The 19,721-nt window shown below is 44.0% G+C and overlaps 1 protein-coding gene across 3 annotated transcripts in view; it reads right to left on the bottom strand.

The window, feature by feature from the left end:
* FEZ1 (fasciculation and elongation protein zeta 1) overlaps nt 1-19,721 on the bottom strand; it is a 121,514-nt gene that overhangs the window by 90,058 nt on the left and 11,735 nt on the right. For all 3 annotated transcript variants that reach the window (XM_026657953.2, XM_026657955.2, XM_026657954.2), the window contains exon 2: nt 16,217-16,565. In XM_026657953.2, coding sequence (XP_026513738.1) covers nt 16,217-16,527 — 311 coding nt within the window. In that variant the 5' untranslated portion in view covers nt 16,528-16,565. The remainder of the gene's footprint in view (nt 1-16,216; nt 16,566-19,721) is intronic.

Raw genomic sequence — 19,721 nt, 5'->3', positions numbered from 1 at the left:
GAGAGAGAGCCAGGGTATGCTGAGCATGATTGAGAAGTGGGGTGAGTCACTCAGGTATTAACTGGCCACTTTACCTTGAACTGTCTCTTACAATATATGTTAACTATTTATGCTAAAGAATCTGTTCCACCTGGTATTTAGCTGTGTCAATATGAGTACCTTTCCCAGATTTGAAGAAGAGCTCTGTGTAAGCTCGAAAGCTTGTCTCTTTCCCCAACAGAAGTTGGTCCAGTAAAAGACCTACCCACCTTGTCTCTCTTATCATGGGACAAACATGGCTTTAACAACAGTGCAACAGTCCCACATGACATTCTCATAAGCAAACTATGGAAATGTGGTCTAGATGAAATTAATAAAAGTTGAGTGCAAAACTAGTTAAAAGACCTGTGACGAGTTAGATCACAGAAACCCTCTTGGGAGCTGCCAACTGATGTGCCAAGACTATTTCTGCCCCTGCTTTCCTGCCCTGTCAGCTTAGGACTTCAGTGCTAGCCTGCTGCAAACCCAGACCCAGGTCTGAACCACATCTCCTAACAGCTGTAGGCTTGACTGAAAGCACCTTACAGAAGTGTTCTTATCTTTAACACTCAGATGCCCAACTCCCAGTGGGGTCTAAACCCAAATAAATCCATTTACCCTGTATAATGCTTATACGGGATAAACTCATAAATTGTTCGCCCTCTATAACACTGATAGAGAGATATGCACAACTGTTCCCCGCCCCTCCACCCCCCGGTATTAATACATACTCTGGGTTAATTAATAAGTAAAAAGTGATTTCATTAAATACAGAAAGTAGGATTTAAGTGATTTCAAGTAGTAACAGACAGAACAAAGTGAATTACCAAGTAAAATAAAATAAAACACGCAAGTCTATGTCTAAGAAATTGAATACAAATAACACCTCACCAGTTCCAGTAAGCTTCCTTTTACAGACTAGTCTCCTGCTAGTCTGGGTCCAGCAATCACTCACACCCCCTGTAGGGACTGTCCTTTGTTCCAGTTTCTTTCAAGTTTCCTTGGGGGTGGGGAGGCTCTCTCTTTAGCCAGCTGAAGACCAAATGGAGGGATTTCTCACGGGTTTAAATAGACTTTCTCTCACGGTTGGAGACCCCCCTCCTCTCTCTTATGCAAAGTTCAGCTCCAAGATGGAGTTCTAGAGTCACCTGGGCAAGTCACATGTCCATGGATGACTCGCAGTTTTTACAGGCAGAAGCCATTGCCCACATGGTATCTTGTATGTCTCCAGGAAGACTTCTTATGTGGATTGGGGCATTCCAAGATGCATTGTTCCTTAAGTGCTTCTTGATTGGGCACTTAACTTTGCAAATTCCTTTCTAAAGAAGCTGACCAAATGCCTTACAAAGCTTACTTAGAAATCAAGCAAGTATACAGCCAATATTCATAACTTCAAGTACAAAAATGATTTATGTGTACGAATAGGATGAACAGATTCAGTAAACCATAACCTTTACAGAGATACGTTACATGGCACATGTAGCATAAAACATACTCCAGTTATGTCATATTCCCATAAAGCATTATCGGATACATCATCACAAGACCATACTCCAAGAGTAGTTTTCAATGGTTCACTGTCAAACCAGGAGGATATATCTAGTGGGGCCACACAGGGGTCTGTCCTGGTTCCAGTACTAGTCACTATTTTCATTAATCACTGGATAATGGGGTAGAGAATATGCTTATAAAATTTGTGGATAACACCATGCTTGGAAGAGTGGCAAGCAACTTTGGAGGGCAGAATTAGAATTCAAAATGACCTTGATAAAATGGAGAATTACTCTGAAATCCACAAGATGAAATTCAATAAAGACAAGTGCAAAGTACTACACTTAGCAGTAAAAAACAAATGCATATATACAAAATGGTGAATGACTGTCTATGTAGTATTATTAGTTAATTATTAGATAAATTAGAAAAGATGGAGTTTAGTACAAGCATTGTAAGATGGATGTTGTCAGTTGTTGGCTGCATGTGTGTTCTTGCTATGTGCTACAGCAGCTCTGCGCACGTAACTAACACAGCAGACCTTGATCGAACCGCCCAAGAAGCCCACAGACTCGGTTCAGTGGTAAAGGTGCTTGGACAGGCTAATTGGCGATGAAGCACGGTCCTAGTGTAACCCACACCTTGTGGGTGTGGTGTTCTGTCCCAGCTAGTGGCACCGAGACCAAGAGAGAGAGAGAGAGAAAATGAGTCTGCTCTACAGCGTTAGCTCACAGCCAGTGGCTTTTAGCTCATGTGGTAGAGGCTTATACACTAAGCTCCAGAGGTCCCAGGTTCGATCCCGACGACCGGGGTCTGTCGGCATTACAAGTGGGGGCTCGTCCGGGATTTCAACTGGGAAGACTCTGAAGCTCAGGATCTGCTTCCTCAGCTACGGGAAATAAGTAACCCAGACACTAGAAGCTCATGCATAAGCTCCAGAGGTCCCCGGTCCATTCCTGCCTGCCAACGACCGGGGTCTGTCGGCGTTACACTAGCTCCCCGGATCAATGTTTACAGTTAGACTAGCACATGTATGCCCGTGACAATGGACTAGGTTCAATGAGCGGCGGAACTTTCCATTCCCACCCTAGGCCGAACAAAGACACCCCCTCTGTGACCCTTTTTTAATACACGGATACAAACAAATACAAATATTGCCCCTCTGAAGAGGTTAGTTAGCACCATTACCTTGTACATGTTGGTTCAATGAAGACATTTTTAGCCATCACCCTGTCATTCTGACTTTATCTTTAAAAGGGGTTAGTGTGTCCCTGTATCATCTTTGGGGTGTGTATTTATACCATAACTTTGTATCAGGGTATTCTACTACTACCCTTCTGGAATCTGTTTATGCAAGTGTCCAGTGCCTAGTGCTTCTCTGGAGTGTTTGTGTTTTTGAAAAACTAGCCGTGTTCTTGCCAAGTTCATGTTCTGGACACCGAACCTGGAGGTAGGCATGTTTTGTAACAGGGCCTAATTCTTGCCCAGAGCCTAACTTTTGCTAACTTTACTTTATAGCAGCAGGGCCTGACTTTACTTAAGGCCTTAGGCCTCATACCAGGCTCCTTATGTTTCAGGCTCTCTCTTTCTACTACAATAGACAATGAGCTGGCTAAAGGGGAGAATGCGATGGGTTGTTCTGAAAGGTGAACTATTGGGCTGGAAGGAGGTTACTAGTGGAGTTCCTCAAGGATCAGTCTTGGGACCAATGTTATTAAAAAAAATTATGAATGGCCTTGGCACAAAAAGTAGGAGTCTGCGAGTGAAATTTGCTGATGATATAAGGATGGGAGGCATCATTAATACAGAGGAGGACTGGAATGTTATACAGGAAAATCTGGATGATCTTGAAAAGTGGACTAACAGAAATGGGATGAAATTCAATAGTACAAAATGCAAGGTCATGCACGAATAATAATAATTTCTGCTATAAGCTGGGGGCCCATCAGTTGGAAATGACTGAGGAGGAAAGATACCTGGGTGTGTTGGTTAATCACAGGATGATGATGAGCCACCAATGTCATGCAACTGCAAAAAAGGCAACTGGAGAAGGGGCCTTTAGATATGGGCTGGCTTGCGCTCACCCACCCCTCACCTCTAAAACTTAATAGATGCCAAAACGGTAAATGTGATCCTGGTATGTATCAGGTGAGGCATTTTCAGCGCAGATAGAAAGTATTAATAGCACTGTACAAGGCAATGGTAAGATCTCATTTGGAATACTGTGTACAATTCTAGTGACCCACTTTCAAGGAAGATTAATTCAAACTGGAAAAGGTGGAGAGAATACCTACTGGGATGATCAGGAGAATGGAGGGCCTATCTTATGACAAAGACGGGAACAGTGTGGCTTGTTTAGTATAGCAAAACCAAGACAGAGAGGATATGAATGCGCTCTATAAATACATCAGAGGTAAACACCAAGGAGGGTGAAGAGCTATTAAAAGGTAAAGGATAATCTTGGAACAAGAATAAATGGGTATAAACTGGCCATGAACAAATTCAGGGTGGAAATTAGAAGAAAGTTTCTACCCATCATAGGAGTGAGGTTATAGAACAGCCGCCCAAAAGGAATTGTGGGGGCAAACAACTTAATTAAATTTAAGAGAGAGCTGCACAAATTTATGAGTATGATTGTATCATGGGGTTGCTTGGGCTGATGGGGGCAGGGCTTAGGAGCCCTGAAGGTCCCTTCCAGTTTATGTCTTACGTTGCTTCAGGGCTTCAGCCAGGGCTTCAGTCAGGGCTTCAGGGCTTCACCCTGAAGGCATCAGGAAAGGATGCCCTCTCCCCAGAGCATTCTGTTGTTTCATATTTTTTTGTCTTCGTGTTAACATATGGCTGTGAGAGCTGGAGCTGTACTAAAACAGACAAAAAACTAGACTCCTTCAAAAAATAAGTGCCTACAAAGATTCTGGGCATTGGTTGGTATTGGTCTTTTACTGGACCAACTTCTTTTGGTATATCATTAGTAGGGCTGTTGATTAATTGCAGATAACTCATGTGATTAACTCAAAAACATTAATCATGATTAAAAAAATTAATCGCGATTAATCAGAGTTTTAATCACACTGTTAAACAATAGAATACCAATTGAAATTTGTTAAATATTTTTGGATGTTTTTCTACATTTTCAAATATATTGATTTCAGTTACAACACAGAATAAAAAGTGTACACGGCTCACTTTATATTATTTTTTATTACAAATATTTGCACTGTAAAAATGATAAAAGAAATAGTATTTTTCAGTTCACCTCATACAAGTACTGTAGTGCAATCTCTTTATCATGAAATTGCAACTTACAAATGTAGGGTTTTTTGTTACATAACTGCACTCGAAAATAAAATAATGTAAAACTTTAGAGCCTACAAGTCCACTCAGTCCTACTTCTTGTTCAGCCAATCGCTAAGAGAAAAAAGTTTGTTTACATTAATAGGAGATAATGCTGTCCACTTCTTATTTACAATGTCACCAGAAAGTGAGAACAGGCATTTGCACGGCACTGTTGTAGCTGGCGTCGCAAGATATTTATATGCCAGATGCACTAAAGATTCATATTCCTCTTCGTGCTTCAGCCATCATTCCAGAGGACATGCTTCCATGCTGATGACGCTCGTTAAAAAAATAATGTGTTAATTAAATTTGTGACTGAACTCCTTGGGGGAGAATTGTATGTCTCCTTCTCTGTTTTACCTGCATTCTGCCATATATTTCATGTTATAGCAGTCTCAGATGATGACCCAGCACATCTTGTTCATTTTAAGAACACTTTCACTGCAAATTTGACAAAATGCAAAGAAGATACCAATGTGAAATTTCTAAAGATAGCTACAACACTCGACCCAAGCTTTAAGAATCTGAAGTGCCTTCCAAAATCTGAGAAGGATGAGGTGTGGAGCATGCTTTCAGAAGTCTTAAAAGAGCTACACTTTGATGTGGAAACTACAGAATCCAAACCACCAAAAAAGAAAATCAACCTTCTGCTGGTGGCATCTGACTCAGAGGATGAAAATGAACATGCATCGGTCCGCACTACTTTGGATCGTTATCGAGCAGAACCCGTCATCAGCATGGATGCTTGTCCTCTGGAATAGTAGTTGAAATATCAAGGGACATATGAATCTTTAGCACATCTGGCATATAAATATCTTGTGACGCCAGCTTCAACAGTGCCATGCAAACACCTGTTCTCACTTTCAGGTGATATTGTAAACAAGAAGCAGGCAGCATTATCTCCTGCAAATGTAAACAAACTTGTTTGTCTGAGCAATTGGCTGAACAAGAAGTAGGACTGATTGGACTTGTAGGCTCTAAAGTTTTACATTGTTTTCTTTTCGAATACAGGGGTTTTTTGTACATAATTCTACATTTGTAAGTTCAACTTTCATGGGAAGAGATTTCACCTAATAAAAGTACTGTAGTGCACTGAAAAATACTATTTCTTTTGTTTTTTACAGTACAAATATTTGTAATCAAAAATAAATATGTGAGCACTGTACACTTTGTATTCTGTGTTGTAGCTGAAATCAATATATTTGAAAATGTAGAAAACATCCACAAATATTTAAATAAATAGTATTCTATTATTGTTTAATAGCGTGATTAATCACAATTAATTTTTTTAATCGCTTGACAGCCGTATTTAAAAATCTATCTTTCTGTAGTTAATAAATCTGTTTATCTAAAACAGTGTGATTTTGGTTGAAGTGCTAAAGTTTTCAGATGCCAAAGTAGCCCCTGGAATCACGGTTAAGGTTGCCCTCTCCTACCAAAATCTGAAATTGTGCCCCTGTATAACCGCATGCACACTAGGGGGTCTAGCAGTGCAAATTTGTGTTTAGACAAGTCCTTAGATACTGGAGCTGAAACATCCCCTGGTCATCCAGTTCTTGCAGTCCATTGGTCTCAGTAGCCCATGCTAACCCAAGGCAGCTCTTTGTTCTTCTCAAATGGCTTATGAGTCTGTGACAGCCTCTCAACTATTAGATCTGATCCTTTGAGCAGCTTTTAGATACAGAGACAATCCTTCTAGGGGTTGTTGCCATGTACAGTGCCCTCTGATGTTCTGATTTAGTGATGGTGCCTCTTTGTCCCTCGTCTTCTTTCTATTCCCTTCTTCCCTTTTACTTTCCCCTTCTTGCTCTTTTATGCCTTTTATCATATTCTGTTCTATGGTCTGAATGTCCTGCTCATGGAAACACAGATCATTCTTTATGCAAGTAAATTTGTTTGATCTCCAAGTCCTAGAAATACCTGCCCCCCTCCCCCCACACGCACACACATACACCTGAAAACCTCCTTAGAATTGAAGAGACAAGATTAAAGTTGACCAGCCCAAATTTTAATTTATTTTTTTAAATATCATTTACTTCACAGCCTTTCTGCCCGCCCACCCTCTCAATTGATCTATTCCATCAAATTAGTGGGAAGCAGCACTCTGTTGGGTGACCTTACATGAATAAACCCAAAGCATTGTCTTTCTGAAGGACAGAATATGGAAGCCTGTCTGTACTTCACTCTGCCTGGTGCGATGGCCATCACTGAAAAATGTGTAGCTCACATTATAAATCCCTAGTAATAAGAATGGAGCAGAGTCATGGTATCATGTGCCCCAACTCTAAACAGAGTTAAGGGTTTGCCTACAATACAAAATTAGATCAACTTAATCTAGGTTGACCTACAGCCACTGCAGTAATTCAATCGGCTGTTGGTATCCATGGCAAGACTGCAGTTGTATACTGAGGCCTTGGCTACGCTTGCAGATGTACAGCGCTGTGAGTTAAACCTGACTTCGTGAAGCTGAGTAGGGAAAGCGCTGCAGTCTGTCCACACTGACAGCTGCCCAGCGCACTGTCGTGGCCACATTTGCGGCAATTGCAGTGCTATTGGGAGCGGTGCATTATGGGCAGCTATCCCACAGAGCACCTTTTCCCATTCTGGCGCCGTGGGTTGTGGGAAGGGGGCGTGGGTGCGGGGCATTCTGGGTCCTGTCCCAACGCCCCGTGATGCATCGCTTCGCATCCCAGAAATCCCTTTGTTTCCGTTCACCTTTGGCGCCATCTTTCAACGGTTTCTGTGCAGCGCGATCTGTCTGCGGGAAATGGAGCCTGAACTGCTGAGGCGTCTGCTGACTTATCTCACCAGCACGTCACGTTTGGTTGTCGAACTATTCCTTAAGATCCGAAGTGACAGTGAGAGTGAGGAGTCCGATGATGCTATCGAGCCGCGTAACGCATACGACACGAAATTGCTTGTGTCATTCACGGACATGCTCAGCACTGTGGAACGCCGCTTTTGGGCTCGGGAAACAAGCACCGAGTGGTGGGATCACATCGTCATGGAAGTCTGGGATGACGACCAGTGGCTGCAGAACTTTCAGAGGAGAAAAGCCACTTTCATGGGACTGTGTGAGGAGCTTGCCCCCACCCTGCAGCGCAAGGACACAAGATTGAGAGCTGCCCTGCCAGTGGAGAAGCGGGTGGCTATTGCAATCTGGAAGCTGGCAACTCCAGACAGCTACCAGTTGGTCGCAAACTAGTTTGGAGTGGGAAAGTGGACCGTTGGAATCGTGTTGATGCAAGTTTGCAAGGCCATTAATCGCATCCTACTCAGAAGAACCGTGACTCTGGGTAACGTGCAGGAAATAGTGGATGGCTTTGCACAAATGGGGTTCCCTAACTGTGGAGGGGCGATAGATGGGACGCACATTCCTATTCTGGCACCACCCCACCTAGGATCCGAGTACGTTAATCGGAAGGGGTATTTCTCTATGGTTCTCCAGGCGCTTGTGGATCACCGTGGGTGTTTCATTGACATTAACACAGGCTGGCCCGGAAACGTGCATGACGCACGCATCTTTCGGAACACTTGGCTGTTCAGGAAGATGCAGGCCGGGACTTTTTTCCCAGAGCGGAAGATCATGGTAGGGGAAGTTGAAATGCCCATTGTGATCCTTGGAGATCCCGCTTACCCGTTAATGCCGTGGCTCATGAAACCCTACACAGGGAGCCTTGACAGCAGCAAGGAACGGTTCAACTACAGGCTGAGCCGGTGCCGAATGACTGTGGAGTGTGCCTTTGGCGATCTCTGTATGGGAAGCTGGACTTGGCCGAAAATAGCATCCCCATGGTTATATCCGCGTGCTGTGCCCTCCATAATATTTGTGAAGGGAAGGGTGAAAGCTTCACTCAGGCATGGACCTCCGAGGTTCAACACCTGGAGGCTGAATTTGCACAGCCAGAGAGCAGGGCTATTACAGGGGCCCAGCGCGGGGCTGCAAGGATTAGGGATGCCTTGAGGAAGCAATTTGAGGCTGAAAACCAGCAGTGATATCTGGTGCCCTGCACGGGAGTGAAGTGCAGTAGTTCCAATCTTTAGGAATCAGTGGCTGCTAAGCAGACTTGCAGTGCCTGTTTATTTCCTGGGCTAAGGAGTCTTTTACTTTATGCAATAATAAAGAATGTTTTCAAAGCCAAAGAATCCATTTATTGAAAAGAAAAAAAATATTTATTGAAAAGAAACAAGGGGGTGGAGTGGGGAACGGTACAATCACAGATTCACGTATGTCCTGTCTGGTGTGCTGTGCAGTGAGTGCTGCACTTCAGGGTAGCTATACTGCATGGTGATGGGGGTTGTGGTTTTCAGGGCTGGGTAGTGAAGATACTGGTGTTGGAGGCAGCGGGTGGCGTGAAGAACACGGAAGTTGGGGAAAGTGGGTTGGAGGTGACAGTGGGGTACAACGGAAAGAGTTTTGGGACAAGGGCTGTAGGGGGGGGTGGCATTTACGTTTGCGGTACTGCTCCTCTTTCTGCATGGCTACGAGCTCCTGGATAGCGTCTGTTTGGCGCTCCAGGATGCTTATGAGCCGATCCGTGCTTTGCTGCCGGTGCTCCATGCTTTGCCGCCGGTGCGCTGCGTTTTCCTGGCGGATCCTGCTTTCTCTCTCCCTCCAGTTCTGTGCTTTCTCATTCTCTTTAATAGATTGCTGCATCACTTCTTGCAGCATGTCTTCTTTGCTTTTTCGCGGTCTCTTCCTGAGTCTTTGCAGTCTCTGAGCAGGCGATAAGAGGGACGGCTGAGGTCTCAAGGTTGATGCTGCTGTATAGGCAAAATGCAACATTTAACAGAGGCAGCATTGTTTATACCAGACAGAGTAATGATTCCCCCCGCACTTAAGGAATAGAAAACACACAGGGTATACACAATAGCATAATTTTCCTGTCTGAAACAGAGCACACATATCCCATGGGAGCCTCAAAATGGTGAGTAAGGGGGACTGATTGTTTCAGGGCTGCACTGTCCTCTGGGTTTCTGTGCCTTGGGGAGAGCCAACAGCTTCAGGGGGCATCTACACTGAACACTGTCCCAACATTTTCCACAGGAGTTCGTCCTGGACGATATCTCACTGCTGAGGGTGACCTGGGAAGCAAGAGAGGGTCTTCTACTGCAATGCGGCTTCCGCCCTGGCCCATATGCAGCTTGCCTGTGTGCAGCAATGGTCCCCCCGCCCCTCGCGGCACAGTGGCGCGGACACATTAGCCTGGCTGGGACAAGGACCACGGTGGCTCTCCCGATAAACCTGCGCAAGCACATTGCACACGTTCTGGATGAGACATTCGAGGAGATTACCGAGGCCGATTACCGCGATGTGATAAACCACATCAATGCACTATTCCGCATCTAGGCATGCATGCCTAACCCTCCTCTCCCAAAGAGCCCACACCGAAAAAATTCCTTCCCGAAAAAAAAAAACCACTTACCGGGAACCTGCTCTTCTGTTTGTCCTCCACCAAGTACCGGCCGCTGCGACTGGCTACCTTCCTCCTGGCTTGAGAAGAGCTCCTGGCTGCATGGCTCCAGGGATTCCAGGGTGTCTCCATCTGGCCCACCACCATCACTCCCGTTTTCCTCCTCCTCTTCCTCCTCCCCCCCCAGCTCTGAAGTGTCCATGGTGGTGCTCGGAATGGAGGTGGGGTTAAACCCAAGTATCGCATCCAGCTCTTTGTAGAATCGGCAGGTCGCGGGGGGAGCACCCGAGCAGCCGTTTGCATCTTGGGCTTTGCGGTAGGCACTCCGTAGCTCCTTCACTTTAATCCTGCACTGCAGGGCATCCCGGTCATGGCCCCTTTCCATCATGTCCTTTGATACCTTCCCGAAGGTATCGTAATTCCTATGGCTGGAGCACAGCTGGGACTGGACAGCTTCCTCCCCCCAAACACTGATGAGGTCCAGCATCTCGCCATTGCTCCATGCTGGGGCTCGCTTGGAGCGTGGAGGCATGGTCACCTGGAAAGATTCGCTGATAGCACTCCATGCCACGCCGGGCTGAGCAAACAGGAAGGGGATTTTTAAAATTCCCAGGGAATGTAAAGGGTGGGTCACATGGTTGGTTACCTGAGGCCAGGGCAGTAGAGTTTGAACTAATGACCAGAGTGGCTAGAACAGGCATTGTGGGATACTGCCAAATAATTCTGGAGGCCATTCACAGCGCATTGGGCGGCCACACTGGCGCTGCAGTCCTGCAGTGGCAGCGCAATACTCACTATTCCTCTCGGGGAGGTGGAGTACATGCAGCGCTGCAACCATGGAGATACAGCGCTGCAAATGCCTTGCCAGTGTGGACGGGGAGTGAGTTACAGCGCTGGGGGCGGCTTTACAGCCCTGTAACTCGCAAGTGTAGCCAAGGCCTAACATAGTTAGGTCAACATAAGCTGCCTTACGTCGACCTAACTCTGTAGTGTAGACCAAGCCTAAGGCCTTGTCTACATGACACAGTTTTGTTGACAAAAGTCAGCTTTCGTTGACAAAAGAGTGGAGGTGCACACACTGAAATGCTCCTCCTGCCGATGTAATTCCCCTGCTACCCAGGCATAATAAAACCACCTTGATGAGTGGCATAGAACTTTTTGCAACATATTTAGAGTGACACAGCATCAGTGTAGACACTGCACTTGCTTATGTTGCCCTAATTGGCCTACAGGTGTCCCACAATGCCCATCATGACCGCTCTGATCTCAGTTTGAACTCTGCTGCCCTGAAGGTACACAGGTATGTGCCCCTCCTCCTTTTAAAGGCCAGGGGATTTTTGAAATTTCTCTTCCTGTTTGCTCGGCCTGGACAGTTCACGCAGCATCTTCCCAGCTGCGTAGAATACACAGGAGCTGTTGGATCTGCTGGCTCTGTGGGGAGAGGAGGCTGTGCAGTTGCAGCTTCAATTCAGCCACAGGAACGTTGATATCTATGGGCAGATTGCTAGTGGCATGCAGGAGAGGGGTCACAAAAGGGACACACAGCAGTGCCATGCTAAGATCAAGGAGCTGAGGCAGGCATACCAGAAAGCAAGGAAGGCGAACCGTTGCTCTGGTGCAGCGCTGAAGACATGCCATTTCTACAAGGAATTGCATGCCCTCTTGGCTGCAACTCCACCTCCATCGCCTGGAGCCCTGTGGATACTTCGGGGGAACAGAAGGAAGCAGCCAGCAGTGTCAAACCCAAGGTCAAAGTGGTAGACAAGGAAGTGGAGTTGGAGGAGGATGTAGAACACATGAAAATGTCCTGCGGTGATGTGGCGAGTTGGGACCTTTTTTTGACTCTGGAAGGATCTAGTCAGTCCCAACACTCTGGCTCCAGTGCACATGAAGCAGGGGATGCGAGTGTAGGTAAGCATACATTTTACTTTAATACTTCATGGTGAGAGGAAATTGAGCTCTCATGTACTTTGTTATACAGTAGAGGAAGGATAAGGGAAAGAAATTAACAACAGAGCTTATGCAGCGGGAGCCTGGAGGGAAAGTTTGTTAATGTACACCAGGATATCCTGGGAATTAGGGTGACCAGATGTCCCGATTTTATAGAGACAGTCCTGATTTTTGGGTCTTTTTCTTATATAGGCTCCTATTACCCCCACCCCCTGTCCCGATTTTTCACACTTGCTGTCTGGTCACCCTACTGGGAATCCTCCAAAGAGATCTCTAGGAAATTTTCCTGCAGATATTCTGCAATCCTCTGCCAAAGGTTCGTTGACAAAACTAACTTGTTTCTCCCCCCACTGGAGGAAATTTTGCTGCACCCAACCGGCAATTATTTCTGCAGCGACCAAAGCAGCAAACAGGCGAGCAGTATACGGAGACAGTCTGAAGCCGCACGCATGCAAGAGATGCACCCTGGTTACCCTCAGGAGTGAGATATCGGGTTTGATTACCCCGCCTATGGATAAGGGTACCAATATTCAGAATATTTCCACTAGGACGTTGTAGGAACCCCCTTCTCAGACCACCCAGGTCCTTTGTTCCTTCTTGCCCATTCCCCCCTTTGCACCCCCCACTGAACTCACCCTATTTCAGACTCACGCCAAGCTGTATGCTAGCCAAGGGACAGTGAGATAGATGTGTTTGTAAATTTTATGATTCACAGCTGTGAGTGCAACACTGTATCAGTTCATTGTTTCTTTGGCTTCTGAAGATGTGCCCTTGAGGACCCCACTTAGAATATCAGGGTTGGAAGGGACCTCAAGAGGTCATCTAGTCCAACCCCCTGCTCAAAGCAGGACGAATCCCCAACTAAATCATCCCAGCCAGGGCTTTGTCAAGCCTGACCTTAAAAACCTCTAAGGAAGGAGATTCCACCACCTCCCTAGGTAACCCAGTCCACAGCTTCACCACCCTCCTAGTGAAAAAGTTTTTCCTAATATCCAACCCAAACCTCCCGCACTGCAACTTGAGATCATTACTCCTTATTCTGTCATCTGGTACCACTGAGAACAGTCTAGATCCATCCTCTTTGGAGCCCCCTTTCAGGTAGTTGAAAGCAGCTATCAAATCCCCCCTCATTCTTCTCTTCTGTAGACTAAATAATCCAGTTCCCTCAGCCTCTCCTCATATGTCATGTGCTCCAGCCCCCTAATCATTTTTGTTGCCCTCCGCTGGACTCTTTCCAATTTTTCCACATCCTTCTTGAAGTGTGGGGCCCAAAACTGGACACAGCACCCAGCAGCAGAGTACCTCCATCAGATAAGACAGCAAACCAGGAAGATTAAGGAGGATATGTTTTGTGAAGTGCTGCAGTCAACAGCTACAGCAGATAGTGAAACAAGAGCATGGAGGGAGACAATTAATGAAAATATTAGCCTGGAAAGGAGAGAGGGGCAGGAGTGGATGATTAAGCTACTGGAGGACCAGACAGAGATGCTCAAGTCCCTCATTATGCTTCAGTCAGAGCACATCCATGCATGAGTCCCCCTGCAGTCAGTACAGAACTCCATTCCATGCTTTCCCCAAACTCCCTCACCACATTTTGTGCATGCTCCTGATCCCTCTCAGTACCCTTGCACTCAACCCCCGGGGGCTGGTTTCACAGTGAAAGCTGGAATTACACTCAGCTGTGAGAGCCATAACCGAGAGACTATTCCTCATTTCCATGTCCCCTATTTGACAAATATTTTGTTTTTTGTCCTGTTATTAAACTTTATTTTTGATACAAATTTACTCTTTATTTGTATCATATGCACATTACTTGGTGTTAACATTCAAACACAATGGCTATTGGAAGGAATATTTGCACAGTACAAGTAACGCTCAGGAATCAAGCATGACAGGGTTCATACAGAGCAGCAAGTAAACATTTCCTGGCTGAATACCTCACATAAAGACACATTGCTAGAAATCATTGTCAAAATACTCCTTCAAAGCCTCCCTGATTTGAATGGCATCCTGTTGTGCCCCTCTAATTGACCTGGTATCTGGCTGCTCAAAATCAGCAGCCAGCTGATCAACCTCAGCACTCCACCCTGGGGGAAACTTCCCCCCTTCACTTCACAACTATTATGCATTGTACAGCAGGCGGCAATGACTGTCGGAATATTTTCCTCGTTGAGGTCTAACCTGCCAAAAAGGCAGTGCCAGCAACCTTTTAATCTGCCAAAAAGATACATTCAGTGGTCATTTGGCACCTGCCGAGCCTGTAGTTGAAATGCTTCCTTGCTGCTGTCTAGGTTCCTGGTGTAAGGCTTCATGAACCATGAGAGCAAAGAGTACACAGGGTCTCCCAGGATCACTATGGGCATTTCCACATCCCCCATCAGAATCTTCATGCTGGGACTTTCTTTCCAGACCAGCAGTTTTCTATACAGTCCAGTGTTCCTAAAGATGCGTGCATCTGCACCTTCCCTGACCACCCTACATTGATGTCAGTGAAATGGCCCTGGTGTTCCACTAGCTCCTGCAAGACCATGGAGAAGTAGCCCTTTCAGTTAATGTACTCTGTCTCAAGATGGTCTGGGGCCAAAATTGGGATGTGTTCCATCTATTGCTGCAGTTAGGGAATCCCATTGCCTTGAAGCCATCAAATATTTCTTGCACATTACCAAGAGTCACAGTCCTTTGTAGCAGGAGGTGATTAATGGCCCTGCAGACTTGCATCACCGCAACCCCCACAGTGGATTTTCCAACACCAAACTGATTCGCAATTGACTGGTAGCAGTCTAGGGTTGCCAGCTTCCACATAGTGATCGCCACTAGCTTTTCAACAGTGTGGGCAGCTCTCATTCTGGTGTCCTTATGCTGCAGTGATGGGATGAGCTCTGCACACCGTTCCAGGAGGGTGGATTTGCACATCCGAAAGTTCTACAGCCACTGCTTGTCATCCCATACATGCATCACAATGAGATTCCACCACTCAGTGCTTGTTTCCTGAGCCCAGTACCAATGGTCCACCATGTTCAGCTGCTCCATGAAGGCCAGCAGCAATATGGAATTATTTCTTTCCATGACACACAGGAGGGCAGGCACCACTGATTCACTTTCTGTTTCACAGCTCATGAAATACTGCTGAACCAGCCGCGTTGTGGTCATAACGCTCAGCAGTTCAGGATCCATGCTTTCAGACAGAGATGGTGGGCACATAGTTTACAAGGGCTGTTAAAAATGGCATGAAACGAAGTCAGAAGCCCATGGAATGATGGGATGGAAATAACTGCATCATGGGATGGTGAGCAAACTCCCATGATGCATCGCAATCCGTTCCCAGATCTCCCAGGATCAGAGAGTGGCAAGTTGCAGTGGGATAGCTTCCCACGATACAACTCTCTAACTGTCAATGCAAGAGCACCAACAGTGGACGTGATCTGCCAACGCAAGGAGCATTGTGTGGATGTGCACAACCGACATAATTAAAGCAGCTTATGATCATTGATGTAACTTAAGTCGACTAAACATGGTAGTGTAAAAATAGCCTTGGTGACCTAGAAGCCTTGTCATTATCTCTTTGTGAGTAGACATTAATGTTTTGTTTTGAAAAAAAAAATTGTAAAATGGCCTTTTTCCAAAGAAAAAATATTTTGCAAAAAACTATTCACTTATTCAATTGTTTTAATTTTTCAGACATTTTCATGACTTCTTTATCCATTGTTTTTAATCAAAAAAATTATCAAAACCATCATCAAAATGGTTCAGATGTTTTTGTTTACTGAAAACAAGTGTCAAGAATCATTTCCATAATGTGTTTGACCAAAAAAAATATTTAAAAATGCGATAAAATTTTTGAAAAACTGAAAAGAGATCTATTAGAAACCCTGCACAATGGAAAAGTCTTCAAAAATTTCATTTTTTTTCTTAGTTTTTATTTTTCCTTTTTTGACCAGCTTTATGCATTAAAATAAATTAAAGCCTCTTTGGGTTAAATGTATTATTAGAATTTCTAGTCTACTTACTCCTCATCCTGAAGATGCTCTTCCTCCTCTTGTATCTGGAGGTGATTTTTTACAGGAGCCAGGTTCTCGGTTTTGGCATTGTAATTCCGAAAGCAGACATTCAGCTTCTCATCAAATTCATTCACCAAGTCTTCCATGGACTTGAAGCTGATAATTTCAGAGGAGAAGTTCTCAAGCTCAGAAAGGGAGGGATCTTCCAGATGCTGAGGGGATGAGCCATAAAAACAATGGGGTTTTTCTTCTCTGTCGTCAACGTAGCAGGGTCTCAGATCCTCAAACTCCTCATCCAGACTCACCAGTGGGGCTTCCATCTTGGACTGGCTAAAGTGAAATCTTCAAGTCAGATTATCTAGAACAAAAAGTACATTAATGAGTCAGTAATGAGGCTTAGTATTATGCACACACTTCCTGTTTCTGCAGGCTTCAGTTCATTACTGTGGGAAGAGTAGCCCTGTCTATATTGACGATCATATCAGAACTTTCATTACAACCTGCAAAGAGTTGCTCATAGCCTTCTGAAAACTGCATTTTTGGCCTGACATTTTCCATGTTTGATGTCAGCCAGAGATTAATTATTTTTGGAAAGTCTGAGCAAAATCAGTTTAGACCGGGTTTTTTTATTATGGAAAGATTTAAAAAAAAAATAAAAAACTTTAAGTAAACCTTTAACACACGTTACTCACACAACTAAAAAACAATTTAATTTCACAAACTGAAATTTTTCAGGCAGGCTACTCTTCATGCAAAACAGACCTTTTGCATTGTTTGCTAAAAACTAAAATACAGTTGAGATATAAACATTTCAAAAAAAAATGTCATGAGTGCACATTAGAAATTTTTGCTAACTTTGGCAGACTCAATATTGTAGCTCTAGTTAACATCAAAGGGTGGGATGTTCAACAGGACTTGTGCTCCTAAGTCACTTGGGTGCTTTTGAAAATCCCAACCTTAGTTAATACTGACATTTCTACAAAATCTGCATTGAGAGAACATTTTAATCAGAAAACTGTAAATGATAATTATGAACAATTTCAGAATACCTTATCAGATGTCCCAAAAGCCACAATCCCAAAAATGAGGAAGAAGGATATGCTGGGTTAAAAACTGACCTGGTTTAGAGGAGAAGGGAAAGCAGCTATAAAGAATTGGAAAATAATATATAACAAATGGAAGAAAGGGGAAGTTGATAGTAATGAATATAAATCAGAAATTAGGAACTGTAGAAAACTGATAAGGGAAGAAAAGGGACACACACACAAAAATCTATGGCCAGCAGAGTTAAGGACAATGAGAAGGAGCTTTTAAAAAAAATTAGGAACAAAAGGAATCCTGGCAATGGTATTGGTTCACTACTAGGTGGAAACGGTAGAATTATCTATAAGAATACAGAAAAGGCAGAAGTGTTCAATAAATATTTCTGTACTGTATGTGGGGAAAAACATAGTCTCATCATTTGGTGATGATAATACTCTTTCCTCTCGACTCATATCTCTGGACGATGTTAAAGAGAAGCTACTAAATTTAGTCATTTTTAAATAATCAGATCCAGATAACTTGCATCCAAGATTTTTTTAAAGAGTTGTCTGAGGAGCTTGCTGGACCATTAATTTTGATTTTCAATAAGTCTTGGAGCACTGGGGAAGTTCCAAAAGACTGGAAGAAAGCTAATGTTATGCCAATTTTTTAAAATGGTAAATGAGATGATCTGGGTAATATAGGTCTGTCAACCTGACATCGGTCCCAGGAATGATAATGGAGCCGCTGATATGGGATTCAATTAATAAAGAATTAAAGGAGGATAATATAATTAACGCGAATCAACCTGTATTCATGGGAAATTGATCCTGTCATACTAACCTGATATCTTTTTTATGAGGTTACAAATTTGGTTGATAAATGCTGTAATGTACTTCTGTAAGGCATTTGACATAGTACTTCACATTTTGATTAAAAAACTAAGATGATATCAAATTAACATGGCACACAGCCTGGGACCGTGGGACCACTGTGCCCCCTTAATTTACTAATCTTGATTGTCTCTCACAATGCCTTACTGGTGATAAGCAACAAACCCCTCGAAGTGCTGTTACCTCTCAGGACAACCACGTGTGGTGCCCCACACCCAGCCAGATTGCACGACAGCTCCCAGAGCCACTCACAAATGACACAGAGAAAGGCACCAGTCAAATCCCCCAAGCTCCCATCTTATACCACCAGAATATACCCTCTAGCACTAAGACCCTTTCTTGAGCAATGCAAGTTTATTAATTGGTTCACCACTTCATCAATGGAAAGTGGACATACACTAGCTTTTGTAGCCTGAGCAGATTTACCAAGCACTTCAGTCAAACTCACTGGTAACGATAAACACTAGAATGTTTATTGATTACAAAAAATGGATTTTAAGTGATTATAAGTGATAGGCAAAAAGTCAGAGTAGTTACCAAAAGAAAATAAAAGATAAGCACGCAGTCTAAATTCTCAACCTTATTATACTAGGCAATATCTGGACTAAGCAGTTTTTCCTCACCCCAGTCAAAACTGCAGGTTGGTTACAGTCTTTCATATGCATGCTCTGCCTGTTAGCTTGGGGACCAGTCTCCTCAGCTCCAGCATTCTTGTTGCTTTCACTGAAAGTGGGGGAAGAGCCAGGACAAACCATGAGGCCTCTATCATCTATTGAATATCCTCATTCCATGTACTTGCAGAGCACAAGTCCAGGCATGCCCAGTGGGCATTACTGAGTCAGCAGGCAAGGTTGAGCAATTCCCCTGTTGTGACCTTGTGCAAGTGAGTCACTGAATTGTAACTTCCTTGCTAGACAATGGCTGTTGATGGTTGTTTGACACCCACCCAGGCATTGGTTACCTCCCTTGTTGTTGTCTTTGGGGACCTAGTATCTGGGGTCGATTCCACAACTCACAGCACATTTTAGTGACAACCATACAACATAAGCAGGGGAGAGATAGTTCAGTGGTTTGAGCATTGGCCTGCTAAACCCAGGGTTGTGAGTTCAATCCTTGAGGGGGCCATTTAGGGATCTGGGGCAAAATAATGTCAGGGACAGTACTTGGTCTGGCAGTGAACTGGACTCAATGACCTGTCAAGGTCCCTTCCATTTCTATGACAATTGCATAGCTTCATATGCACTAATGAATCTTACAGCTGTCAAGCAATTAAAAAAAATTAATTGCACTGTTAAACAATAGAATACCATTTATTTAAATATTTTTGGATGTTTTCTACATTTTCAAATATATTGATTTCAACTACAACACAGAATACAAAGCATACAGTGCTCATTTTATATTTATTTCCGATTACAAATATTTACACTGTAAAAAAAATAGTATTTTTCAATTCACTTAATACAAGTACTGTAGTGCAAACTTACAAAAGTAGAATTATGTAGAAAAAAATAACTGCATTCAAAAATAAAACAATGTAAAACTTTAGCGCCTACAAGTCCACTCAGTCCTATTTCTTGTTCAGCCAATCACTCAGA

The sequence above is a fragment of the Terrapene carolina genome, unplaced genomic scaffold (genome assembly GCF_002925995.2).
Source record: "Terrapene carolina triunguis isolate 2854851 unplaced genomic scaffold, T_m_triunguis-2.0 Scaffold374, whole genome shotgun sequence".
NCBI classification, from domain to species: domain Eukaryota; kingdom Metazoa; phylum Chordata; order Testudines; family Emydidae; genus Terrapene; species Terrapene triunguis.
The sequence above is the reverse complement of the archived record's forward strand: the minus strand, read 5'-3'. Positions and strand labels throughout refer to the sequence as shown.